The 26042-nt window shown below is 48.5% G+C and overlaps 1 protein-coding gene across 1 annotated transcript in view; it reads right to left on the bottom strand.

Annotated features, from left to right (window-relative positions):
* The window catches only part of kcnt2 (potassium channel, subfamily T, member 2), a 1159267-nt gene that overhangs the window by 427199 nt on the left and 706026 nt on the right, over nt 1–26042 (bottom strand). Inside the window, exon 24 of the mRNA XM_038794878.1 lies at nt 2794–2865. Within this exon, the coding sequence (XP_038650806.1) occupies nt 2794–2865 (72 nt within the window). The remainder of the gene's footprint in view (nt 1–2793; nt 2866–26042) is intronic.

Genomic DNA, 26042 nt, shown 5'->3' with positions numbered 1-26042 from the left:
ACATTGCACATTTGAAATATATTACATTTTCTTTTGTTCTGATGTTTACATTTCTGCTAGTACCCTAAGTGGATGTCCCAATCTATATTTTGTTTTTTGTACAATAATTCAAATTAGATTTGTACACCCTGCTTTTTACATTCTGCTTTGTGTGAGAGTACTTCAATTTGATTGGTTGATTTGCCTGCCCCATTGCTGGATTCTACAAACTTCCTGGTCAAAGGCGTCAAATTCAAATTGTTACTGGAAGAGAGGAAATTCATGCTCTATGGCCTGTTCATTGTTTTTGGGACAGCTTTCTTCAAAATCTTTGCCCCTGTGCCACAAACTGAAAAATCTAAGCCATTGTGTTATATCTTCATCACAAAAGTGGTATATTTCCCCCCTGTTCTTTTCCTCACAAAATATTTAATGACTGAGAGTTCGATTTTCTGTCATTATTTTCATTGAAATCAATGTCAAAACATCAGATTTTCCACACGCATACCATACAACAATCAGCTAATTAGCAATCAGCAAAAATGCTGCACAGACTCATCATGCTAGTCAATGTCTGTGGAAAGAACAGCCTGGTTAACTTTTTAGGTGTAGACCTTGTATATGGCAAGGAAATTCAACAAAACGTGAGGACTGTGCAGGTAAAGAATTAAGTGGACATCGGCAAATCTGGACTTTTTTGGCTTTTTGATCTGGCTTTGGTACTGTTTCATGTCAAAGGCAAATGGAGAATAACTTGGGAAAGCAGACATGAAGGGAAAGATTGACTACCAGTAGAGTGCATAATTTTTCTTGCTATTTATTGGATAGATCACCGATGCCAAATTGCAACTTGTCCACTGCAGATTACCACAATATCAGACAGCTTCAAGATCAGAAGGAGGTATCAATCGTGGCGGAGACCGGAGCCTGGGACAGCAGTGGCCCACTCAAACAGTTCTGCTCCTTCTAGTCCCACAAAAATAAATTTGAAACTTACCTTTGTGACCAAGTTCTTTGTATCACTAGGTAACAATGGACACAGAGTGCATAGTGCATCTTAGAACAGCTGGCTCCCCAGATGGCAATCAGGAATGTGCGCATTAGAGGAACTCAATTTGCATGTCAAAAGGACCTACCATCTGAAACAGATGGCACTTTCACTGTGGCATCAGCCATCTGGTGAAGGGAGGGTAGGAATGGGGTGTTAAATCTTTCGCTGTAGTTTTTAAGACTAAAATGCCCGTGTTCCACTCGATGGAGCCAGTGGAAATCTCATCCAGCAATTTATTGAGAGAGAGGCAGTGTTATCATCAATACACTTTTTGTAATCCATTATTTTTATTTTTAATATATCTTTTAGCGACACAACAAAGTCTAAGGGTTCATTGTTCAAGCAAAAAAATTAATGAAAAGGAAAAATGTGAACATCAATAATGGTCAGCGGTCTTTGCACTTTCTTGAAAGTAATGCTGAGGATAAAGAAAAGGAAAGCAGTATGCAAATAGAATGGCAAGTGTACAAAATACGAACATAACTTTCCTACACAAGGAAATGTAAAATTAATTTTGCATGTGCAATTGCATGTGCATATCTTAAATACCAATCTCTGGAAAATCATGAAATAGTCAGTCCCCGTATCAAAATGTTATTTTTCAAAAGTTGAGAAATATCTAAATTTCTGCAGTCCGCAATCTGTCCCGTGTAAACTATTTTAAAAGCTGGATTCATCTGGGCAGCATTGTGTTCTGTGAAGCACTGTTCAGTTTATTTGTCCATTGTTGGCCGTTCCTGTTTTGGTAACTTCTGGCATCAGAGATTGACCCAAAATCAGTCCAAAAATTCTAAGATTTTGATGGCCTGAAAATTTGATCTGCCATTTACTGCCAGTCTCTAAAATAGAGGCCAAATCACGAGTGGGTGGATGTGGAGAGAATACATGGGACATGGAAACCTAAACACTGTTTGATCATTAACTTAATAAAAGCACAAAAAAGCAAATGTTGGAAATCAAAAATAAAAACACAAAATTTGAAGATGAAATAATTATTTTCTATCAGTTTATATCAATCTAAATATTTCAATTCAGATCACATGTCATATTGAAATTTTACAGATTTAGTCAAGAACTTTTGTCTCACCCAGTGTTGGCATTAAATAATATGTAGTCATCACAGCATGGGCCAGATGGAGGGTAGTGTTTTCCCTACTACCTCAGACTTTGAACTGATAGCATCTATTGCCAGTTGCACCGAACGTTAATGTTTCTAATTTTCAACCTCAACATTCAGGTGATTTGTTTTAAATTGTTGATTCATGCTAAATTATGTATATACCAATGCCTCAAATTCATTTAATGCAGCTCTGAGTTGACGAAGAGTTTAATCTTTTTTATCTGGCCTGCTTTCAAACTTGCCATTCAAAATTGATTGGTTAAATCTGTCACCTAACCCTGTAAAGTATATTTTGAAACATTCATTATCCTGGGTCATTTCTCTGAAGTCCTGAATACTTGCCAAACATGAGATGCGATGGGCAATCATCAAGCACAGTAGACCAATTGTGAACCAGCTGGGTTTTAGCACAGTAGTCGAGAATACATATATGCAAGATATAATGCACAAATAAAGAACAAAAACATACAGACTCACATGCAGTTCATGCCATAGGGTACTTATCTATTTTTTCCACACAAGACATTTGGGAGTAAAAAAGAAATACGTGGAACAATATTCATGCCAAAACATAACTATTGTTGTGCACAGATCACAGAAAGCTTTTATTGTTTTGCCAGCCATGCCTCAAAATCTTACATACTTGTCAATAGAGCCAACCATGTAGTAAACCATTGGAAACCAGCAGATTGCTTCCAGAAAATGTACATCTGGCCTGGAGGGAAAGCCATAATTTAGAGAATGTGCTTTACATACATTGTAACTGTGAAACAAGCATTTCGGCAAGGATGCGAGTGAAGAGAAGTTTGAACACACAAAGACTGCCTTAGACATAAATGATACTTGCACAGATAATTACAATGAAAACATTTTTTTAATCAGCTTCTGAGGAACTTATTTTCAGGAAGGAATATTGAGATTCATCTTGCCTCAATGCTTTATTGGCCTCATCACACTCATGATACTGCCAGAAAGCAAGGAACACAGCGTAATGGTCACAGTGGGTCTGACATGGTCAATACAATTATGAAAATGGATACCATGTGAAAATAATAAATTAATTTTTTAAAAAGTACAAGACACATATTTTTGGTGTGGTTACAACATAAACATCACCATGGAGTGGAATTTCCTCAAACGTTTCTCAAAGCTAATTTGTACGAATGCTATTGTGTAATTTTGATAAAATGTGCACACAACTGATTTATTCTAGTTTTGTGTTGAACTGTCGGTCTGCACAAATTTAATTGATTCTTTATCGAGATGTATCCTGTGGAACACTGAGCTGAACTTTGTGAGAGGGGAGGAATCCTACCACCAGGAGCGAAAGCGAGGCCCGAGTCTGCACCAGTGGGTGGTGGGACAAGAGTGTCATTTTACCCACAGCGGCCAATTAACAGGTTGGTACTGGGACTGCTCTCTACGTGAGGGTGACAGTCCACCTCCCAGAACTGCTGGCCCTTCTGAGGCTGTAGGATAAGGAATATTTTTCATAGAATTTACAGTGCAGAAGGAGGCCATTTGGCCCATCGAGTTTGCACCGGCTCTTGGAAAGAGCACCCTACCCAAGGTCAACACCTCCACCCTATCCTCATGACCCAGTAACCCCACCCAACACTAAGGGCAATTTTGGACACTGAGGGCAATTTATCATGGCCAATCCACCTAACCTGCACATCTTTGGACTGTGGGTGGAAACCAGGGCACCCGGAGGAAACCCACTCAGACACGGGGAGGATGTGCAGACTCCGCACAGAGAGTGACCCAAGCCAGAAGCGAACCAGGGACCCTGGAGCTGTGAAGCAATTGTGCTATCCACAATGCTATCGTGCTGCCCTCAGAGGGTGCCTCTATGATGAGACACCCTCAAAGACAAGGTATGCTTCTTTCAGAAAGCTGGGACTGAAGGGGGAGGGAGTCTAGTGGGTGGTGGTAATACTCCCTCGGCTGTGCCTTGATTACAGGAGCAGTGATTATTGCTCAGGGCACTTCCATGGATCATGTAGCAGCTATTAAGGAGGGCACTCCTCGTGGAGTCTCCCTATGGATAGCAAGCCCTCCCAACATAGTCAAGATGCTGGTTAAGGCAGTGAGTGGACCTTAATTGGGCACTTAAGTGGCTTAATTCACCACCCAGAGGACAGTCACACTACCCAAGTGCCTGCTGCTGCTAATATGTCATGGTGGCAGGAACATATCAGGCCCCACCCCTCCCGATACCCTCCTCCCAGCGATCTTTATTTCAGCATTTGCATGGCTTTGCTCCTACTTCATAGACCAGTATATGTGAGTATCTTAGTTTGCAAAAGTAATGCACGGTTAAAAGTCCTATAATTTAGATACAGTATGGCTCAAAGTTACTCAATATCAGCTTAAATTATATTTCTGGAATTTGATTTTTAACCAAGGCTTGCGCAATCTATAACCAATGTGCTGTCAGCCTCAGTACTACCAATATGCTCTGAGCCAATGTTCCCCCACCATTAGGCCCAACCAGTTTATAGAGGCGTTTAACCCCCATGTCAACAAGCACTTCTAATGACAATTATCCACACTGTTCCCTTTCCTCCCTTTCCCTCCATCCATTTTCTGATCTAATCTTTAATGTTGACATGTTTCTGCCTCAATCACCAATCCTGGAAGTTCAAAGCAGCAGGGGTGACCTTACTAATGGGAATAACTGGTGCTCTGCATAATAATAGAAGAGGATGAAAGTGGCAATAAACTTGAAGAATGCTGGACTATTTAAGAAATTGGCAGTATCAAACAATTAGCACAGTAACACCACGGTCAAGTTTCCTCCATGCTGTTCCCGCCTCACAGGGATTACTATGCCAGCAGTGTGACAAAAACTCTGGACAGGATTCTCCAAAATCCCGGCTAAGTGTTGATGCCGGCGTCAAAGGGCCTCTTGTCTCAGTGATTCAGTGGCCCACAGAGGGCTCAGCATAGCGTTGGAGTGCTGCACGCAGCTCCGGCGCCAATACGCAGCCCTGCACTGCTGGTGCGGGTCCGTGCATGCGTGTGGTGGGTGTTTCCGTGCTGGCGCCATGCAAGAAGGCATAGCAACCCAGCGGGCCCGTGTGGAAGAAGGTAGGCCCACCCATATCGCGCTCCTGCCAATTGCGGGCCTGGCTGTCGTGGAGGTGCCCCCCCCCCCCCCCCCCGGAGTCTGATCCCCCCCCTCCGTCCTCCTACCACCAGGATGGCCACCGCGGCCGTGGATCCGTGCTGCCGCCGGGTGGTACCATATGTGAACCACGCCAGCAGAGCTCAGCGGGAACTCAGCCAGCCGACCGCGGAGAATCGCCGCGGGGGCTGCTTTGAATGGCTCCCGACCAGCACCGTGTCGACCGCGCACGCACGACTGGTGCCGATTCTCTGGTCGCCGGAGAACCACGTCCCGGTGTCGGACCGGCGTGGCGGGAATTTTCAGCGTCAACGCCGATTCTCCGACCCGCTGTGGGCTCAGAGAATCATGGCCTCTATTTAAGCACTGACGGCAAAGTAGCACCAATGGAGAGCGAGCATCTCATAAGAATTTCCCAAAGGTTATTGCACTGCTAAATTTTAAAAATTTTAACTTACCGTGTACAGTTTTGAAAAGTTCCTATTTCTCGGTCCAGCTCACTGTTTCTCAGCCTTTTGTCAATCAAGGAGTTTGGTGGAGCCATCCAGAGATGTTGAAGACTGGCCCAATTATTTCATGTGGTGAGTGACATGTTTGCCATTCCCTTCCCTCCTTGTTCAAGGTCAGTATTTAGTTTATCAGCTTTGCCTTCTCAGCCTTCTTTCAGTGAGTACTGAAAAACCTGGGACGCAATTCTCCGGCCTCATTGCACCCTCACTCGAGTTAAACTAGGGCGATTAATAGCGGGAGAGCCGTAAACGAGAACCGCACCAGGCACTAAACACTTTGCGATGCAACCATATTGTTGAAAGAAACCAATTATCACCACTTCAGCCTTATTTCCATGCAATTAATGGGAGCCACCCCATGTACAGTGGCCTCCCGGGATTCTTCGGCCTCCCCAGCAAGTGGTCATGCTGGCGCTGATTAGTACTCCTTTTTAAAAATGTAAACCTGAAGGACTTGCCCATTCCCGGGCAACCCTTGTCCCTGCCCGTCTGCCCCACTGACCACCCATAACCCCCATCGACTGCCGAGGCCCCTGGCTGAGTGGCTGAAGGCGATGGCTAATAGGGAATTAACAATCGTGGTTAAGTGAGCACTTCACACAACCCACATGCATTACCGAGGGTGGGCGGGCCACGTAGCATGTGGAAGTCATTGCCTACCATCCCAATCAGACTGTGATGCCTGGACACTGAGCCTAAACACTGTGGGAGGCAACACCACACCCGCAGCAGTTCCAGGGACATGTCCACGGCCAGAGGGTGGGTGAGTGCCACGGGGAGGGTACCAGTACCCGATCCAGGTAACATTATGTGCGGGTCTCCGGGGTCCAGAGTCTGGGGTCTGGTGAGGGGGGTCTGCTGCGGCCGGTGAGCAAGGGCATTCTGACTGTGGAGGGGAGGAAGGGAGGGGGAATACATGGGCGAATGGAAGGCCGAGGGGTGGGAGCCGCCGCTGTTTTTCATCCGAACACCCACTCCCAATGCCATACAGATATTGAACACTATGGCAGGGATTTTGGACTCAGAACTTGCCCTCGTGGTGCTGCTGCTAGGCAGGGCAGCCAGATGCCAGAGATGTGGCAGCTGTATCTACAGATGCTCAAGGCAGCAGACCATATGACGGACCCCACTCCACACTCTGAGGACCTAGCCGCCCATCAGTCCCGCAATGGCCCAGGGTGTATAGGCACCGCTGGTCCTTCATAGGAGGAACAACAAGGAGATGATGTGACACCTGTCCCATGTCTTCATGGACTGGCACCACGTGGAGGAGGAGGACACTGCACCCAATAGCCATCAAGGTCACTGCAGCTCTGAACTTTTACGCCTCAGGGTTCTTCCACGGCTTGAGCGGGGACCTGTGTGGCATCTTGCAGGCCACCGCCCACAGGTGCATCCAACAGGTCATGGGTGCCCTGTATGCCCGGGGGGAAAACTACATCAGCTTTGACATGGACCCTGCCCAGCAAGATGCCTGAGCAGCAGGTTTCTCCACCATCGCCGGGATGCCTCAGGTCCAGGGGGTAAGAGATGCACACATGTGGCCCTGTGCTCACCGGGCCATCTGGGTGTGCCCTACATTAACAGAAAGGGGTTTCACCCCCTGAACATACAGCTCGTATGCGACCACCAGATCAAGATCATGCATGTGTGTGCACGCTTCCCGGGGATTATGCATGACAGTTACATCCTAGGGCAGTCGGTCATCCCCGGCCTCTTCGAGGACTATCCCAGAATGGGCAGCTGGCTCTTGGACGATAAGGGGCACCCACTGAGGACCTGGCTAATGACGCCAGTACGGAAGCCGGTGACCGATGCGGAGACTTGATACAACAAAGTCCATGTGGCCACCCGGGCTGTCATTGAACGGTGCATCGGACTCCTAAAGATGCTGTTCCGATGCCTTGACTGCTCTGGTGGTACACTCCAGTACACTGCCCGGAGGGTGACCCGCATTGTGGTTATCTGCTGTGCCCTCCACAATCTCGCTCAGCAGCGGGACGATGTGCTGGAGGTTGGTGATGGCACATGTGCCCATCTTTGAGGAGGAGGAAGAGAATGATGTGCCAGTACCGGACCAGCAGGGGCTGGAAAATGAGCCCAGGGAGCAACCGGAGGACCATCCAGAGGCTGAAGGACAGGCGGCGAATACAAGGATCCGGCAAGACCGGAGGGCCCGGGAGGCCCTCATACTCGCCCAATTCACTGAGGAAGCGGCCTGATCTGTTATTGCTACGTTACCTACCTCTACATCTTACCCTTCCAGGGTCTATGTAACATCATTCTAGGGTGCTGGGACTGTGTCAGCAACATCAGCTGGTTACTGTCGAGGGTAGGGGGTGATGATGACATGCTGAGAGCTGAGCACCGGTGCTCCTCAATCTATGCCATAGTCTGACCGCTGTCTGCCTGCGGAGTGCTCGCTCACACCCATCACGTGCACATGGTGTGCCCGGGGGGAGCGGAAGAGAGAGGAGTTTGGAAGTCGGCTTGTATTGCGGATGAAAGTGTCAGAAGCATCATACTGGTTTTTCCCCAATGATGTTTGTTGTGTGTAACAATTCCCCACTCTGTCGATGGCGGGCGTTGGTGTCATTTGTGCTGCCCGGTGTAGGTTGTTGACCTTTCTCCGCACTGGAAGCCAGTACACCTGGTGACATGCCCAGCTCTGACAGATGCTGCCACCTCATCCCAGGCAGCATTGGCTGTCCTGTGACTGACCGTCCGGGGGAGGGGATCCTCGAGGGGAACAGGACATCCCTCCTGGCCTCCACTGCATCGAGGATCCTGGCCAGATCTGCATCCCCCAATTTTAGTGTAATTCTCCTGGGCGGCATTGTTGCGAGCTGGTTGTGCAAGTGCTGTTTAAATGCTGCTCGGCCTTGTTGACGGGGGGTGGGGGCTGGAAAGCGGGGTCCCGGCAAATTGGCTAACGAGTCTTCATTTGTGATGAGATGTCTGTGGGGCCTCATTAAGTGAAACAATTAACGTTGAATAGTGTTGCCGGCCTCGCTCGGCCGAGCGCAGTTCCGGTCGCTACCACACTTAGAAATCTTTCCGGAGAATCGCGCCCTTGATGTTTGGTTCCAAATACGGATGAGAGCATACATATTGCCATGCTGGGAAATTACTGAAGGATGCTACAGGTGTAGGTAGTGGTGAAGGGCCAAAAATGAGGTGCCACAGATGTGGTGATATGCATCACTGTAAATACACAAGGGGTTAATGTAAATACATGTAGACTAGCTAGACACTAGAGGGAGCAGCAGAGACATGACACACAGACACTCAACCAATAGGTCAGTTAGATAGGACACTACCAATTGGCATTCACGATACACACAGAGGTGACACTACCACAGGGGGGCATTGCACCAACCCATATATAAAGGACACAGCACGCATGATCTTCCTCTTTCCAGTGGAGACACTCAGTGAGTTCAGACACAGGGTTGATTCAATATCACACCCACCACGTGGATTGTAGCAGACTGGTTTGTCAGTCTGAGTAGCTATAGAAGGATTAACAGTAGTGGCGAACCCGAGTAGGAGAATTGTAAATAGTTCAATAAACGCGTTAAAGTTATCTCCACGTCTGAACCTTCCTTTGTCAGAGTGCACACCAAGGAAGCCGCTTATGCTACGCCAAGAGCATAACAAGACATCAGATACAAGATTAATTGTAAGAAATTTAGAAGAGATCAGGAGAAACCTGTGTTTTAAAAAAATGTTTCAAGGCCATAGAATTAACTTTCAGGACTGGTAGAAAATGTGTCAACATTTAAGATTAAATCCCAGTGAAAGGAAGATTTTCTAACATACTTCTGTCCCTTCATGGAGAAGGCCAGGGTGGTCAGGTTCCTGGGTACCTCTGTAGATGGCTTAAAGACAAATGCATCATCGGAGAAACCCGGCTATCCAATTAAACAATTTGGAGCCAATTCTGAATTTCAACTGTGCAAAATGCAGGACTACAGGCAAAGTCTCAGGTGATAATTCAGCCTAGGAGAGAATTCCACCGGTGGAACTAATGGTGTGTGATACTTTGTCACTGGAAGCTTGTGAAGACTCTTGGGACTAATGCAGAACTGTGAGTTCTTGAATAAATAATGAGGTAACATGTGTACTGTGAGTACAGTCAAAATATTATGGAGTGATAACAACATAACTTTGGATACTGTTGAAGATGGTAGGTAGCAGGCCAACCTGGTCAGTTCTATAAGGCTGTAACCTGAATTAATTCTGGAAAGTTCTGAATTTTAAATATATTAATGAGCAATAAGAGGTAATAATTAATTGAAACATAATACTTACCACGTAACTAAATCTGATAGTCATGCATCAATAGCTTGTTACACAATTCACTTTCAGTCCTTTTAGTTTGGAAATGATAATTTTAATGCAGGAATGACAGCATCATCCTGTGAGATCTGGGGCAGGATTTTCCCCTACCCGGCGGGGCGGGGGGTCCTGGTGGGACGGAGTGGCGCCATTATCCGAGGCGGGCGGCGCGAATCACATGGGGCAATTTTTGGGGCGCGGGAGAGTTAGGAGGACGGCGGAGGCGGGAGTCACGCCGACCCCCGGCAGACCTCCCACCCGGCGGGGGGGGGGGGGGGGGGGGGGGGGGGGGGGAATCCCGCCCATTATCTGTCTTTTTGTTTTTTTCCTTAAATTTATAATGACTCCTGTGTAAGTTTCTTCTAAAATTACAGCCGCAGACTTATTGCTCCAAAACCGACAATTGCACACAATAATTAACTAACTTTGACATTTGGAATGAACATGAGGCAAAATGAAAAGATAATGGCACAATTCCCCAGTTGTATCACAAAAGGACCTTTAGTTATCTGGTGTCACTAAAGATCTATTTCCGTCACTGATATAGCTATTCAGAAATAAATAAAAAATACATCCTGTAATTAATGTAAATGGGAACTTGATTCACCTCGAACAAACTGATGGCAGCACAATGCAATTGCTTACCATGGTTTGCCTGAGAAGTAAGTTAATGAAATAACAAAACACCCCACATGTTTCAAGGGCAACACTGGAAAAATTGGGTCCGATTGTAACTGTGCGACTGGGTGGGTTTTGAATGGGTTTAAATAAGACCCATTGACATGAGCAGTGACAAAGGCTTCACTGTAGAGATGGAGGTAGATAATGACAACGACACAACAGACTTAATATTTGTGGCATTTACAGCTCACTGCTAAGTTAAATAATAATAATCTTTATTCTCACAAGTAGGCTTACATTAACGCTGCAATGAAGTTACTGTGAAAAGCTCCTAGTCGCCATATTCAGGGGCCTGTTTGGGTACACGGAGAGAGAATTCGCAATATGTGCAATTCACCTAACAGCACAGCTTTTGGGAGTTGTGGGAGAAAATGGAGCACCCGGAGGAAACCCACACAGACACAGGGCGAACATGCAGACTCCACACAGATAGTGACCCACGCCGGGAATCGAACCTGGGACTCTGGAGCTGCAAAGCAACAGTGCTACCCACTGTGCTACTGTGCCACCCCTAACAGGGGGTCAAGGTCAGCCTAAGTGAGCAACGAAGAGATGCAATGAATTAAGTGGATTATGTGGTGTGGGAGAGGGTGCAGGGAGCTGGAAATGATTGCTCCAGTCTTCATTTGAAGAGATTCTGGCAATTTGACAACACACCTAGCGACAATCACTTGTTTTCTACCAGAATGCAAGGGGGTAGAGGTTTGGCAACAGGCACAGTGTTCTTTGTGGTTCTAATCCGAGGATGGTTGACATAGTGTTCACAAAGACCACAACTAGCTTTTATATTGAACAAAGCTAAAGATTTATTTACACTACTTAATTGGATTTGATACTCCTATATAATAAACAGTTAATAATATGCATACAATCTACACTCATCTACTACTAATCTCTACACTAATACAATAACTCTAATCTGCTCTCGCTCACACTATCTTTCGTACAGTCTGTCTTCTTAGCTTTCTCCTCAACCTCTCACCCAGAAGGCTGAGCATTGATGCCTTATATAGTTCAGCATCTAGCACCCTCTAGTGGTTGATTTGGACATAACATCAACCCTTACAGTTCTGTACATTTATCATAATGTCATAACACTGATGTGTTTGCTGAAGAATGTTTTAACCAAGTCATGAATAATCCCATGTGGCTGTGACCATGGAAAGCCAGCCCTTCTCTACATGTCTGTAGCTTTTGATATGGTTGACCACAGAATTCTCCTCCAATGGCTCTCCTCCTCCATCAAGAAAGGATGGAAATTGTCTCATTGGGCAGACGCAGCATGTGTTCATAAAGGGAAGGTCGTGCCTAACTAATTTAGTGGAATTTTTTGAGGACATTACCAGAGCGGTAGATAATGGGGAGCCAATTGGTGTGGTACATCTGGATTTCCAGAAAGCCTTTGACAAGGTGCCACACAAAAGGTTGCTGCATAAGATAAAGATGCATGGCATTAAGGGTAAAGTAGTAGCATGGATAGAGGATTGGTTAATTAATAGAAAGCAAAGAGTGGGGATTAATGGGTGTTTCGCTGGTTGGCAATCAGTAGCTAGTGGTGTCTCTCAGGGATCAGTGTTGGGCCCACAATTGTTCACAATTTACATAGATGATTTGGAGTTGGGGACCAAGGGCAATGTGTCCAATTTTGTCCTTCATTGCTAGAGGGATGAAGTTTAAGACTAGGGAGGTTATGTTGCAATTGTATAAGGTGTTAGTAAGGCCACACCTGGAGTATTGTGTCCAGTTTTGGTCTCCTTACCTGAGAAAAGACGTACTGGCGCTGGAGGGTGTGCAGAGGAGATTCACTAGGTTAATCCCAGAGCTGAAGGGATAGGAGAGATTGAGTAGAGGAGAGGTTGAGTAGACTGGGACTGCATTCGTTGGAATTTAGAAGGATGAGGGAGGATTTTATAGAAACATATAAATTTATGAAGGGAATTGATAGGATAGATGAGGGCAGGTTGTTTCCACTGGCGGGTGAAAGCAGAACTAGGGGGCATAGCCTCAAAATAAGGGGAAGTAGATTTAGGCCTGAGTTTAGGAGGAACTTCTTCACCCAAAGGGTTGTGAATCTATGGAATTCCTTGCCCAGTGAAGCAGTTGAGGCTCCTTCATTAAATGTTTTTAAGGTAAAGATAGATAGTTTTTTGAAGAATAAAGGGATTAAGGGTTATGGTGTTCGCGCCGGAAAGTGGAGCTGAGTCCACAAAAGATCAGCCATAATCTCATTGAATGGTGGAGCAGGCTCGAGGGGCCAGATGGCCTATTCCTGCTCCTAGTTCTTATGTTCTTATGTTGTGCATTTCCCAAGATCACTTTATGCTCCTCAACTCCTGTCTAATAGCAGCATAATTTCCCCTCCCCCAATTAAATACCTTCCCATACTGTCTGTTCCTATCCCTCTCCATGACTATGGTACAGCTAAAGGAGTTGTGGTCACTGTCACCGAAATGCTCTCCCACAGAGACCCCTCTTTCAGCCCCTCCATTGTCTCACTGTTTGTCCAACATCCAGTTCTGGCGAAGCAGAAATTTGCCTCAACTAAATATTGGGAAGACTGGAGTGACTGTCATTTCTCCCAGCTCCAAACCCCATCCCCACGCCCATGAACTCCATCCTTCTAGCTGGGATTCAAACTCGGAGCTTCAGGCTCAGATACAGGGATGCTACCCACTGCCCCACAAGACCGCCTACACTTCCACTGATGGGGCTGTATTTTACTAGCCCCTTGGGATGAGCTGTGAGGTGGGAAGGCTAGCCAAATGGTGTGAGGAGGTTTTTGGCTGAGTGCCACTTACCTTCTCATCATCATTCCACTTTACTCAGGGCAGCACAGTGGCACAGTGGTTAGCACTGCTGCCTCATGGCGTCAAGATCCCAGGTTCGATCCCGGCTCTGGGTCATTGTCCATGTGGAGTTTGCACATTCTCCCCGTGTTTGCGTGGGTTTCGCCCCCACACCCCAAAAGATGTGCAGGCTAGGTGGATTGGCCATGCTAAATTGTCCCTTAATTGTAAAAAATGAATTGGGTATTCTAAAAAATTTTTTTAAATCATTCCGCTTTACTGGTGACAGGAAAGGTGGTAGATAGCTCACCCATCTAGAGCCCAAGTTACTCAACTTCACCAGTGCTGGTGTAAATCTGCAGTCCATGGGGAGACTGCTAGGTAAACCCTGGTGGTCTCCCAGTGAACTCTGGGGTGGGGTGCCCCCTTTGTCGCATTCTTTGAGACACCGAGCATCCCAATGGGGACAATGTCTGCTCCTGATGCAACGAGAATGCATGCGTTCAGCAACTCACCCGCCCTCCTCACCAGGGCTTGCCAAACTGGCCCCGGCACATCACTATATCCCACTTTTCTGACTTTGAAGGCCCGGGGCCATCAATGGACCTTCATTCTGCAGCTGCAGCCCCAGCAGTGGCTACTGCTGATAGTGGTGCTGCGGAGGCTGCTGGTCCTCTGACATGCAGCAGTTTTTGGAGGCTGGCTGATATCCTTTATAGGATGCCGAAACAGAGCCAGCCCCTTAGTTCCAAAAGCGGGTCTCCTGAGCTGACATAAAATCCAAGCCATTAAGTTCAAAAATATTTTGATTTCTATTTGTCTGTGAGAGGCAGATTAGGAAAGAGGAGAAGGCACGATTCAGCAGACAAAATTCTGCTTTCGGGCGGGTGTGACAAGGTGTTTTATGTCGCGCACTGGCGAGATTGACAGCACTCAACAGCACTTCGTGCCAAAAATGAGCCCCCACAGGATCTTGACACTACTGGCTCCCTCGCTATCTGATTCGCCCGACTCGTGCCTCAGCATCTCGCCACTAACAAGTGGGTGCTGCTTTTAAATGCTCCCTCATCACTAACTCCCAGTCAACACATCACATCGCAGCGTGCAGGCCTGCTCCTCGCTTTGGCGCTGCCGTGGACGAGAGGCGGGACACCCTGTTTCCCCGAGGGGGTCAGAGAAACAGCAGTGCCGCCTGGGATGCAATGGCAGCTGCTGTCAGTGTGGGCAGCCTGATCTGGAGGACTGCTATCCAATGTTGGAAGAAGACGAATTACCTCCAACGAGTTGAGAGGGTAATATACCAACTCTCGGCTGGTATGAGTTACGCCCGCCACCCCTCAAACTCCCAGAAACCCTGCTTCCCCCTCCCCAATCCACTGGCTGACGCCTCGCAAACTCCCCACATCGAATCTTTAAGCTTGTTCCTCAGATCCCCCTGGTACTCACCATCACAACCCCTTCATGTCTAGGGGTGGTGCCACACAGACCACCTACTACAGACCCCCCGACCCATCAAGCCTGTGATTCACAATGTCTTCTCTTTGTTCACGCAGGAGAAGATAGCCCATAATAAGCGGGAAAGGACAAAGACGGGTGAGGAATCCCAGAGATCAGAGTCCTCACCCCCTATAAAAACAGATCCTGGATACCACAGAGTTGCTGGAGGAGCCACCCCCCTCCACCCAAGAGAACACCCCGGTGGAGAGTTCCAAGAGTCTACCAGAAAAGCTTGACAGCTGTTACCCACACTTCCCACCAGAGCAGAGACACACACCTTGGTGGGTAACATTAGAGGACAGGCGTCGGGGACACTACCTTGTCAGCACCACACATCAGGATGTGCATCAGGCAGTGACAAGATCATCCAGGGGAGACAGCAGTCGGTGGTCTGCTGGATCCCAGGACACAGCTGGGTTTCGACCAGATGCCATACTGCTAAACAGGATTCTGCCTGAGCTGATGCTGGTGAAAGGACAGAGCCTTGAGATTCAGGAGGGGTCAATGACATTCCAGTGAAGCCTTCAGGCACAGGAGATTGTGCTGGCAATGCATCACACCGAGACCAACTCCTAGGGTGGAGACCACAGTGGAAAACCTGGAGCATGACGTCGCGACTTCTGTGGTGTCGTCCAAGGCATGGCCCAGTCTAGGACGACCATGGCTGAGGGCCTCAAGATCATATCCCAGTCTATGAGTGATGTGTTCCAGATGCAAGTGGACATCACTTATACTGCTCTTTAAAATTTACTTGCAGGTCTAGAGATCCTCCGACCTCTGAAGGAAGACTGTAATCTGGAAAGGACCCTGCAGACACCAACTCACGGACCCTGCCATCCACAACCGTGACCCCAGAGACGTCATCCAGATGTGGGCAGCATAGTAGCACAGTGCTTAGCATTGTTGCTTCACAGCTCCTGGGACAAAGGTTTGATTCCTGGCTTGGGTCACTGTCTGTGTGGAGTCTGCACGTTCTTCCCGTGTCTGCGTGGGTTTCCTCCGGGTGCTCCGGTTTCCTCCCACAAGTCCCGAAAGACGTGCATTTAGGTGAATTGGACATTCTGAATTCTCCCTCTGTGTACCCAAACAGGCGATGGAATGTGTCGACTAGGGGCTCTTCACAGTAACTTCATTGCAGTGTTAATGTAAGCCTACTTGTGACAATAAAGATGATTATTATTATACTTACCAGCCTTTGACCCCCACGCCGCTGCATGGTCCGGACATCCACCGACCTGTGAAGCCAAACCGCAGCCCGGCAGCGACCCGGAACTCTTGACCGTGCAGACCAATCTAACGACGCAGGAACCACAAGCAAAGCAACAAATCCTCCATCCACACACCGACCAGAGTCAAGAACCTCATTGGACACAACTATACCCTTAATACCGCATACTCTGACGTTTTCCAGGCTCGAAAGGAAGCAGTCACTCCAGGAAGCTTTGAAAATGTGCAGGCCTGCAGGTAAGAGTGAAACAACGAGGCCCCAAAACCCCTATCCTTAGCTTACTCCTAGCAAATGTCCAATCTCTGGAAAACAAGCTAGACAAACTTAAAGCCAGATTCACTTTTCAAAGGGAACTAAGGGACTGCTGTGTGCTCTTTTTCACAGAGACATGGCTCACTCCTGCTTCACTGGACTGTGCCCTACTACCAGAGGGCTTCTCCATCCACTGAATGGACCGTACAGCGGCCTCAGGCAAGGCTAGGGGAGGTTGGGTCTGCTTCCTAATCAACACCTCCTGGTGCCTAGAGGTAGCAGGACTGGCGAGTTTCTGCTCCCCGGACCTAGAATACCTGACGCTAAAATGCTGCCCCTACTACCTTCACGGGAGTTCAGCTCCGTTATCCTGATGGCAGTTTACATCGCACCCCATGCAGACATGAAAATGGTGCTGGACGAAATATACACCACCACAAATAGCCTTGAATCAAAATATCCCGGGTCCCTGATAATCGTGGCTGGGGACGTCAATCAGGCCAAGCGCAAGAGCGTACTACCAAGTTACCACCAACACGTCACCTATTCCACCAGAGGCCCAAACATTCTGGACCACTGCTACACAAATATCAAACTTCTTTTTTTTTTACAAATTTAGAGTACCCAATTCATTTTTCTCCAATTAAGAGACAATTTAACATGGCCAATCCACTTAGCCTGCACATCTTTGGGTTGTGGGGGTGAAACCCATGCAAACATGTGGAGAATGTGCAACTCCACACGGTCAGTGACCCAGAGTCAGGATCGAACCTGGGACCTTGGCGCCGTGAGGCAGCAAAGCTAACCAATGCACCATCGTGCTGCCCCACAAATATCAAATATGCCTACCGCACTATCGCCTGCCCACACTTTGACAAATCTGACCACAAGGCTGTGCTCCTGCTCCCTGCTTATAAGGAAAACCTGAAGCAGGAGAATCTGGCAAAGAAAGTCATGCAATGTTGGTCTGAGGAATTGGATGATCTTCTGCGGGACTGCTTGGTGTCAGTAGACTGGTCAGTATTTAAAAACTCTGCAACCAGCCTGAACGAGTACGCCACTACAGCAACTGACTTCATTAGTAAGTGTGGAGAAGACTGTGTGCCAAAGAAGCAAATCCGCGTGATTCCCAACCGCAGACCCTGGATGAACAGGGATATCCACTGCTTGCTGAAGTCTCGGTCTGAGGTGTTCAAGTCAGGTGACCCTGACCCATACAAGAAAGCCAGGTATGATCTGAGGAGATCAATCAAAGATGCCGGAAGACAATACCGCATCAAGCTCAAGTCCCAGGCTGGCCACATGGACCCCCACCAACTATGGCAAGGTCTGCAAGAGATAACGGGCTACAAGATGAAGGCATGTAAAATCATAGGCTCCATTGCACCCCTCCCTGATGTGCTCAACGTATTCTATGCACGCTTTGAGTAAGAGGTCAGCGAGAGTACGCCCTCCACCCCAGAAGCTTCGGATGAACTTGTATCTACGGTCACCATTGCAGATGTCAGAGCAGCCTTCTCAAAGGTCAACCCATAGAAAGCCACTGGCCCGGATGGGATATTCATGTCTTGCGCGGATCAACTGGCGGGGTATTCGCAGACATCTTCAACCTCTCTTTACAACAATCTGAGGTCCCTATCTGCTTCAAGAAGACGACCATCAACCCTGCACCAAAGAAAAGCCAAGCAACATGCCTTAATGACTATCGTCCAATGGCTCTGACATCCATCATTATGAAGTGTTTCGAAAGGTCAGTCATGGCACGAATCAACTCCAGCTTCCCGGATTGCCTTGATCCACTACAGTTTGCCTAGTGCTGAAACAGGTCCACAGCAGATGCCATCTCCCTGGCCCTGCACTCAACCCTGGAACACCTAGGTAACAAAGACACCTATGTCAGACTCATATTTATTGACTACAGTTCAGCCTTCAACACCATTATTCCTACGAAACTCATCTCCAAACTCTGTTTGGATGCCTCCATCTCTGATGTGCATCTTAGCGACACACCTAGATGTATCACTAGACCAGTGTCCTTCAAACTTTTTTTCCGGGGATCCATGTTGACCAACCGACCAACCTTCGTGACACACGCCAACCGACCTTCACGATCCACGCCGGCCGAACTTCGCGACCCACGCCGGCCGACCTGTGCAACCCACCGTTTTCTCTTCCCTTGTTTGCTGCTGACAAAAATGGAGGAATTGGTTTTGGGTCCCTTTGGCCCTCGTACACGCTCCTCCAATGAAACCTGTTGGATGAAGCTGAAGCCTTCCGGTGTCGGAAAGTATGGAGTCGCATTTTTAAAACATGTTCGCAGCCATTTTGAAGGCCGCTTGCAGCCGGCATTATTAACAGCTGGCTGCTGCGGCTGTTGCGCGCAGATTTGCGCGATCGGGAGCGCCGCGACGGACGGCTCCACGACCCACCCGACACCCGCCCACGACCCACCCGCAGGTTGCGCCCCCGAGTTTGACAATGCCTGCACTAGACCATGGAAGATCAAGAGTGAGGAGCACGGACTGGGCACGGGTGAGGTCACATTCCGCAGCTGGGGATTTCTGTCACATTAAAATGTTCACAAGTAAAACATTTGACAGCTGAAACATACAAATTGTCTGTCGTTTTCAACTTTACTGCGGGCTTCCCTGCACCCCCAACCCCTGTTCCCATCACTCCGCGTCCCTCCCGCCACAGTGGTCCAAGAAAAAAAACTCCTAATGCAGACCCCATTCAGGTGTGAGCGCGCTGTGAGCAGAAAGACAGGAGTCAGACTGAGGAGCATGAGAGCTTTCCTCACAGTGTGATCATCACTCTCCTGCCTTGTTTGGTGACCCACTGACAGTGCCGACATCACCCTGGTGTGATGTTACACAGATCCTTGGAGGGGGATAACAGAGTGGTAGGGGAGGTTGATTGGGGGCAGGATGGGGCGGTGTTGCGGGGAATGGATTTTGAGAGTATGGACCCAGCCACGTCCTAGGAGAATCTGGAGACGATGAGGGCCTCCCTGGTCCCATTCGCATACTGGATCCTTACCGCAGCCTGTCCTTCTCCTCCTCAGGCGAGACTGCGCGTCCCTCCGCCTCTTCCAATATTTCACCAGATGGTGGATGGCACAGCAGACCACCACAAAGCGGGAGACCCTCTGGGGGTGTGTGTATGTGTGGGGGGTGGGGGTGTGTGTGTGTACTGCAGGACACCGCCAGTGTTGTCAAGCCATTGGAACTGCATTTGCAGTAACTCGGTGCACTGCAATGACAGCACGGATGGCAGTGTGGGCCGCATTATAAGTGGTCTCTGCCTCAGTCTCAGGCTTCCTCATCAGCGTCATCAGCCATTACATTAGTGGGTATCCCTTGACCCCCACGAATCAACCAGGGATCTCTGTGTGCCCAGGATGGAGCTATCATGCACACTCCAGGGTAGTGGGCACACAAGTGCATGATTCTGAGGTGGTGTTTGCTCACAATCTGAACATTCAGGGAGTGGACCCCTTCCTGTTAATATAGGGCACTCTGTAATGCCCCAATGCTCACAGGCCGACATGCATGACATCGATCACCCCCTGTACCTATGGCATCCCGACGATATCAGCAAATCTTGCAGCCCTGGCTTCTTGGTGGGGCTGGTCCAGGTCGAAGTTGATAGAGTCTGATGCCCGGGCATCTGTCACCTCCCGGATGAAGCTGTGGGCGCATGTATGCGGAATGCCACACAGGTACCTGATCGAGCCCTGGGATGACCAGGTGACATAGACGTTGAGGGCTGTGGTGGCCTTCAAGGCCACCGGAAGCGGGTGTCCCCCTCCTCCAAGAGGCGCTGCACTGTCTCTCTGCTGAAACGCAGTTTTCTGCAACATATGCTATCCGTCATCTATGATTCGATGACTATCTCACTGAAGGACCAACGATACCTGTCCACCTTGTGCCGTCACTGGGCTCTCCTGTGTCCCTCCTCAGCCTGATGGCAGCCGGGTTTTCAGGGTGTGCAGCGACCCTCTGCACATGAAGCCTAGCCAATAACATTGCTCACCAAGATGCATAACTCTGTGCCGGTGGAGGATGGGGATGACAGCTGTAACGCATCTATGGTGGTATCCTCAGAGCTCTCCTCCGAGGTGCTCTCATGAGATGCAGGGGGGGAGGGGGGGAACCACCCCAGATGGGCCGGCGCCATCGGCTGGAGGTCCTGTGGAAAAATGGACATGTGGTCAGTGAGAGGGAAGGGTTAGACTGTATGACATGAACAACTCATGTGTGACAGTCCATCTGGGTGTGGTCAGGAGGATCCTCACCTCTGCACCGCGCGCTGACTTCTGTGTTGGTGAATGCTTTCCCCTTGCCCCTCCGTAACCTCCAGGATTCTGATGTCCAGCACTTCGCCGACAGTCTGGACCCTCTCTTGATGGTTGTGGGACAACTTCTCCCACGGGGACACAGAGAGGGCAGTTTTAGGCGCCCATGGTTCACCGTGGGGGGGGGGGGGGGAGCAGCGTGGGCGGCATAGGTGGGCCAGGGCACAGCATGGGGGCAGTGCCAGGTGCATTGTCATGGGGGAGGGCGCCAACTCACCAGTGTATCTTGGTGCTGATCATTGACCTTCTTGTGCCACTGGGTGCTGGTCCTCCTGGTCATGCTGTCCGAGCTGAAGCCCACTGCTACTTCCTTCCAGGCGGCACTGGCTGCCCTATGACTTACCCTTCGTGGCTCTTGGGGAGACAGGACATCTCTTCTGGTCTCAACCGCTTCTAGGGGCCTCCCCAGGTCTGCATCCCCGAATCATGGGGCCAATCGTTTCGGTGCCATGGTTGCAAGTGGAATGGGGCTGGCTGTGCAAGAGCAGTTTATGCGCTGCTCTACCTCGTTAGCGAGGGGGTGCCGAGCGCAGTGCTGGTGAATCGACTGGCGAGCCTTTATTTGCGTTGTAAAGCAGCCCACGGGCCCTCCTTAAATGGACCAATTAACGTTGGATTGTGGTGACAGCCTCGCCGGGCCGAGTTTCGGGAAGCTCACGGCATTTCCTGTCCGCTACCACAAGAATCTTTTCTATTAAATCGAGCTCCATGCACTTGTACAGATAATGGTGTAATGCTAACTTCTGTCAGTAGATGGCGGTTGCCACCTGTATACAGAGGAAATAAAGTGATAGTAAAGAGATGTGTCACTTTCCCCCACCAATTAAACATAACTTCGTATTTTTTCCAGAAATGTTCCATTATGGCTATCCTTCAACAGATTTTTAAGAAAATCTATCAGCAAATTTTCCAATAGCTTTATAATTTTTTTAATTACTGATAATAGGTGGGAAATTCAGACTTATGGAGAACATCTTAAGACGGCAAGACGTTGGCCCGGATGTTTCTGTACTGATACTGGCAGGGCTGTAAGTGCTCACCATTATTACTGCAATATTACTGCCAGCAAATTCTGGAGTCCACTCAGGCACAGTTATACCCAGAAATCAGAAATCAGGGGCAGCACGGTAGCACAGTGGTTTGCACTGTTGCTTCACAGCTCCAAGGTCCTAGGTTCGATTCCCGGCTTGGGTCACCGTCTGTGCAGAGTCTGCACGTTCACCCCATGTCTACGTGGGTTCCCTCCGGGTGCTCCGGTTTCCTCCCACTAGTCCCGAAAGATGTGGGCCGGATTTCTCCGACTCCCCGCAGGGTCGGGGAATCGCCCGGGGCCAGTGTAAATGCAGCCTCCGCCGTGGCCGGAATTGTCCGCCACCCAGGAATTGGCGGGGGTGGGAATCACGGCCTGCCAGTCGCCGGGCCCCCCGCGGCGATTCTCTGGCACGCGATGGGCCGAAGTCCCGCCACTGTCAGGCCTCTCCCGCCGGCGTGGTTTAAACCACCTCTGTGCCGGCGGGATTGGCGGCACGAGTGGGCCCCCGGGGTCCTGGGGGGGGGGGCGCTTGCCGATCGGACCCCGGGGGGGTGTCCCCACAGTGGCTTGGCCCCGATCGGGGCCCACCGATCGGCGGGCGGGCCAGTGCCGTGGGGGCACTGTTTTTCTTCCGCCGCCGCCACGGCCTCCACCATGGCGGAGGCGGAGGAGACCCCCTCCACCGCGCATGCGCCAGTGGTGATGTCAGCGGCCGCTAATGCTCCGGCGCATGCGCGGACAGATGCCGACCGGCGAAGGCCTTTCGGCCAGCCCCGACGCAGGGTGGCGTCTTTGGCGCAGTTTTGGCGCCAGTCGGCGGAGCGGGAGCCACTCTGGCGCGGGCCTAGCCCCTAAAGGTGCGGAGAATTCCGCACCTTTGGGGAGGCCCGACGCCGGAGTGGTTGGCGCCACTCCGCTACGCTGGGACCCCCCGCCCCGCCGGGTAGGGGAGAAGTTCGCCTGTGCTGTTAAGTAATTTGAACATTCTGAATTCTCCCTCTGTGTACCCGAACAGGCACTGGAATGTGGCGACTAGGGACTTTCCACAATAACTTCATTGCAGTGTTAATGTAAGCATACTTGTGACAATAAAGATTATTTAAAAAAAGCTGCTGGTTGTGTTATTCTGCTCCTCCACAGGGTGTGCTGTTGCAATCTGAACAGATAAAACCTGCACAGAAAGTTATCCACATGAACCCAAGCTTACGACCTACACGTCTCACTCTAAAGGCAGTTAAAGTTGAGGCCTATTCAAACAGGAAGTAAAATCGCCATAGTCCCAGATGACCATAGGCTGCTTTTCCTCTTTGAGGGGGAGAGCCGACTGATGGTGATTTAACCCAAGGATCTCCACAACTCAGGAGAGGGGCAAGGTTGAGAAGGCAAGGCCTTCATGAATGACCTCAGCCCATACGGGAATTGAACCCACGCTGTTGGCCTCGCTCTGCAACACAAACTAGCAATACTGAAGTATTTAATAATGGCTCACGTGTTATTTACTGCTGAAGAACCTCTCTGGCCTCAAAAAATTATTTTTTCCATCCCGACTGTGGAGTCTCAGAAGAAAGTTTATGTTGCAGATTTAATTTTTAAAAAAAGAAAATGTTGCAGATTTTTATAAATATATAGATTTTCTGTTTTGCTTCTATTTGCGGGCTTTATGTCACACGTATGTCACAATGTCCATTTTGCTTCCTGTACAAATGTCAAATATAATTCCCTGTTGAAAAATAATTCCTACATTGCAGTCAGCATGTCTCTCAGCATTCCGCAATCTGATTAGTTGCAAAATTTCCTGCTGCCCGGCCTGCTCACAGACAGCACAGATCCCCTGTAAACATCACGTGACTGAAAGTTTTCACTGCCATGCCGACTAAATTTCTGACTGCATTTATATATGATGCGAATAGTGAAAACTGTTCCTTTAGCACTCATGGCAAAATCAGTGCAGGAACAAGTATATGGGGTGAAAAAAGGCTGCAGGTGACCCAGAATTGTAAGGCAGGTACAGTCCCGACCAATTAAAGTTTCGGTGTTGAAGTGATTTACCCACGATGAAAGTTGTGGACAGTAATACCGAAGTACAGAGTAAAAACAAGTTCTGAAATAATTCCCAATTAAAAAGGTTCACAGTACTCCAGGGCCTGATCCTAAATTGCATTAATAGCTCAATTTTCCAGCTCTACTCTCTTCCTGTAAAAATCATCCACATGCTAAAGGAATGGAGTCTTGACAATTAAACTTGAAATAAGTAAATGCACAGTGTCTCATTACTCAGTCTCAATTTCGCCACACTCTGTGGTGGCAATGTCCAACACACTGCAGTACTGAGGCATTCAGTTCCTACATAACAAGTTAACAGTTAGCAGTACAAGCAGAAAGACATTCAACTATTTTGTTTAACATAAATAACCAGCAAACTAAATCAAATGAATGGAGGATTAAAGGATTAAATTAAAGGAACAGTCCCTGAAAGGGAAACTGCCTTAAACAAAAAACAAATGACAAATGAGAAAGAATTCAAGAAACCTTTAAATTTTCCTGAAATTAACATAGCATTTAAAGTGGTAAATAAAGGGGATTAAGTAGTTAAGGTCATTGCACTATAACAAGGTGTAAAAAGCTTAATGATCGCTTAAAATAGTCTGCTTGCTTGGGGCAAATATCTCTTTTATAACTAACTTTTTTGGTGATAGAGAATTCTTATGGGAAATTGCCAAAAGATGTGGAGACTGACTAGTGATGTAGGGTTTCATACTCCAATGCAGAGCACTACAGAGAAGACTGCAGGCAGGTTTGAAACCATCATCCCCCCATGCTGCACTATCTGTCTTAACCACACTCTTCCACAAGGCAGCAGTGATTCCCCACAGAGCGGAAAATAAAATTTGAGGCTGGCCTCTTTTTCTGAACTTTTGAAGAACCAATTGCAGCAGATATCGGTATCTAAGGTCACCTGCATACTCTATTGGCTAGGGAATGGTGCGTGATGTGGGCTCGTCTGTGAAAGGGACTGGAAAGAAAAATGCTAAATAAATCCTTCCCTGAATGAGTACAAAACAGTAAACCTCACTGAAAATCATTCTCACTGTTATGCCAATGGCAAACTTAATTTAAAATATCAAAAGTAACATTACAATTGAATGGATAAAACTTCTGTCAACAGGAATTTTAATGTATGTACTTTGCTTAAACATTTACTTAGGTTTAAAAACAGTTGTGCAAATATTGTTTGTTTGGCAGAACAGATCTACAAAGTTACATCACTCAAAATGCAGGTTGTTTTAAGGTACAAACAGTAAGTGGGCAAGCACACAAGGTCAATGTATCGTTTTCTGCATCTGTTACATTAACTGCTTCAACTTCCTGCCAACAGAGCCACAAAGGTCAGTCTGAATTTGGTTTGGAAACGGAATGGAGGCCGTCTGAAATTGCTGAGCTTCCTGCCCTGTTCCTGCTCTGATCTAACTCATTGCCATAATCTCACTGGCCATTATGAAAGGTAGTCAAGCCACCCGACCCATATTAGTGCAAACTTCACCTGATTGGATTCCAGAATGTACATAGGGCCATCATTGTGATTTTGAGGTGTAGCTGGAAAGCTGCTCACAAAATATCAAGGAAATACTTTTCTTTTGATGGGGCCGAAGGAGCAGAGGTACTGCCCACGGGTCTTAAAAACAAATCCATGTCTTCTCTTTGACTGTCAGGCCAGTTCAGCACGGGAGCAGAGTATTTCCCATCCCTTCCAGGGAAACTAGTCTTCAAAATGTGAACACTGCCTGGGTTTCTACAAAAATCAGGGGCGGAATTCTCCGACCCCCCGGGGTTCGGAGAATCGCCCGGGGCCGGCGTCAATCCCGCCCCTGCCGTGTCCCGAATTCTCCACCCCCTGAGATTCGGCGGGGGTGGGAATTGTGCCGCGCCGTTCGGCGGGCCCCGTGCGCTGGTCGGCGGGCCCCCCACGGCGATTCTCCGGCCCGCGATGGGCCAAAGTCCCGCTGCTGACAGGCCTCTCCCGCCGGCGTGGTTTAAACCACCTCTCTTACCGGCGGGAATGGCGGCGCGGGCGGGCTCC

The sequence above is a fragment of the Scyliorhinus canicula genome, chromosome 4 (assembly GCF_902713615.1).
Source record: "Scyliorhinus canicula chromosome 4, sScyCan1.1, whole genome shotgun sequence".
Taxonomy (NCBI): domain Eukaryota; kingdom Metazoa; phylum Chordata; class Chondrichthyes; order Carcharhiniformes; family Scyliorhinidae; genus Scyliorhinus; species Scyliorhinus canicula.
Note: the sequence above shows the minus strand (reverse complement) of the source record. Positions and strands in the feature narration are given on the sequence as shown.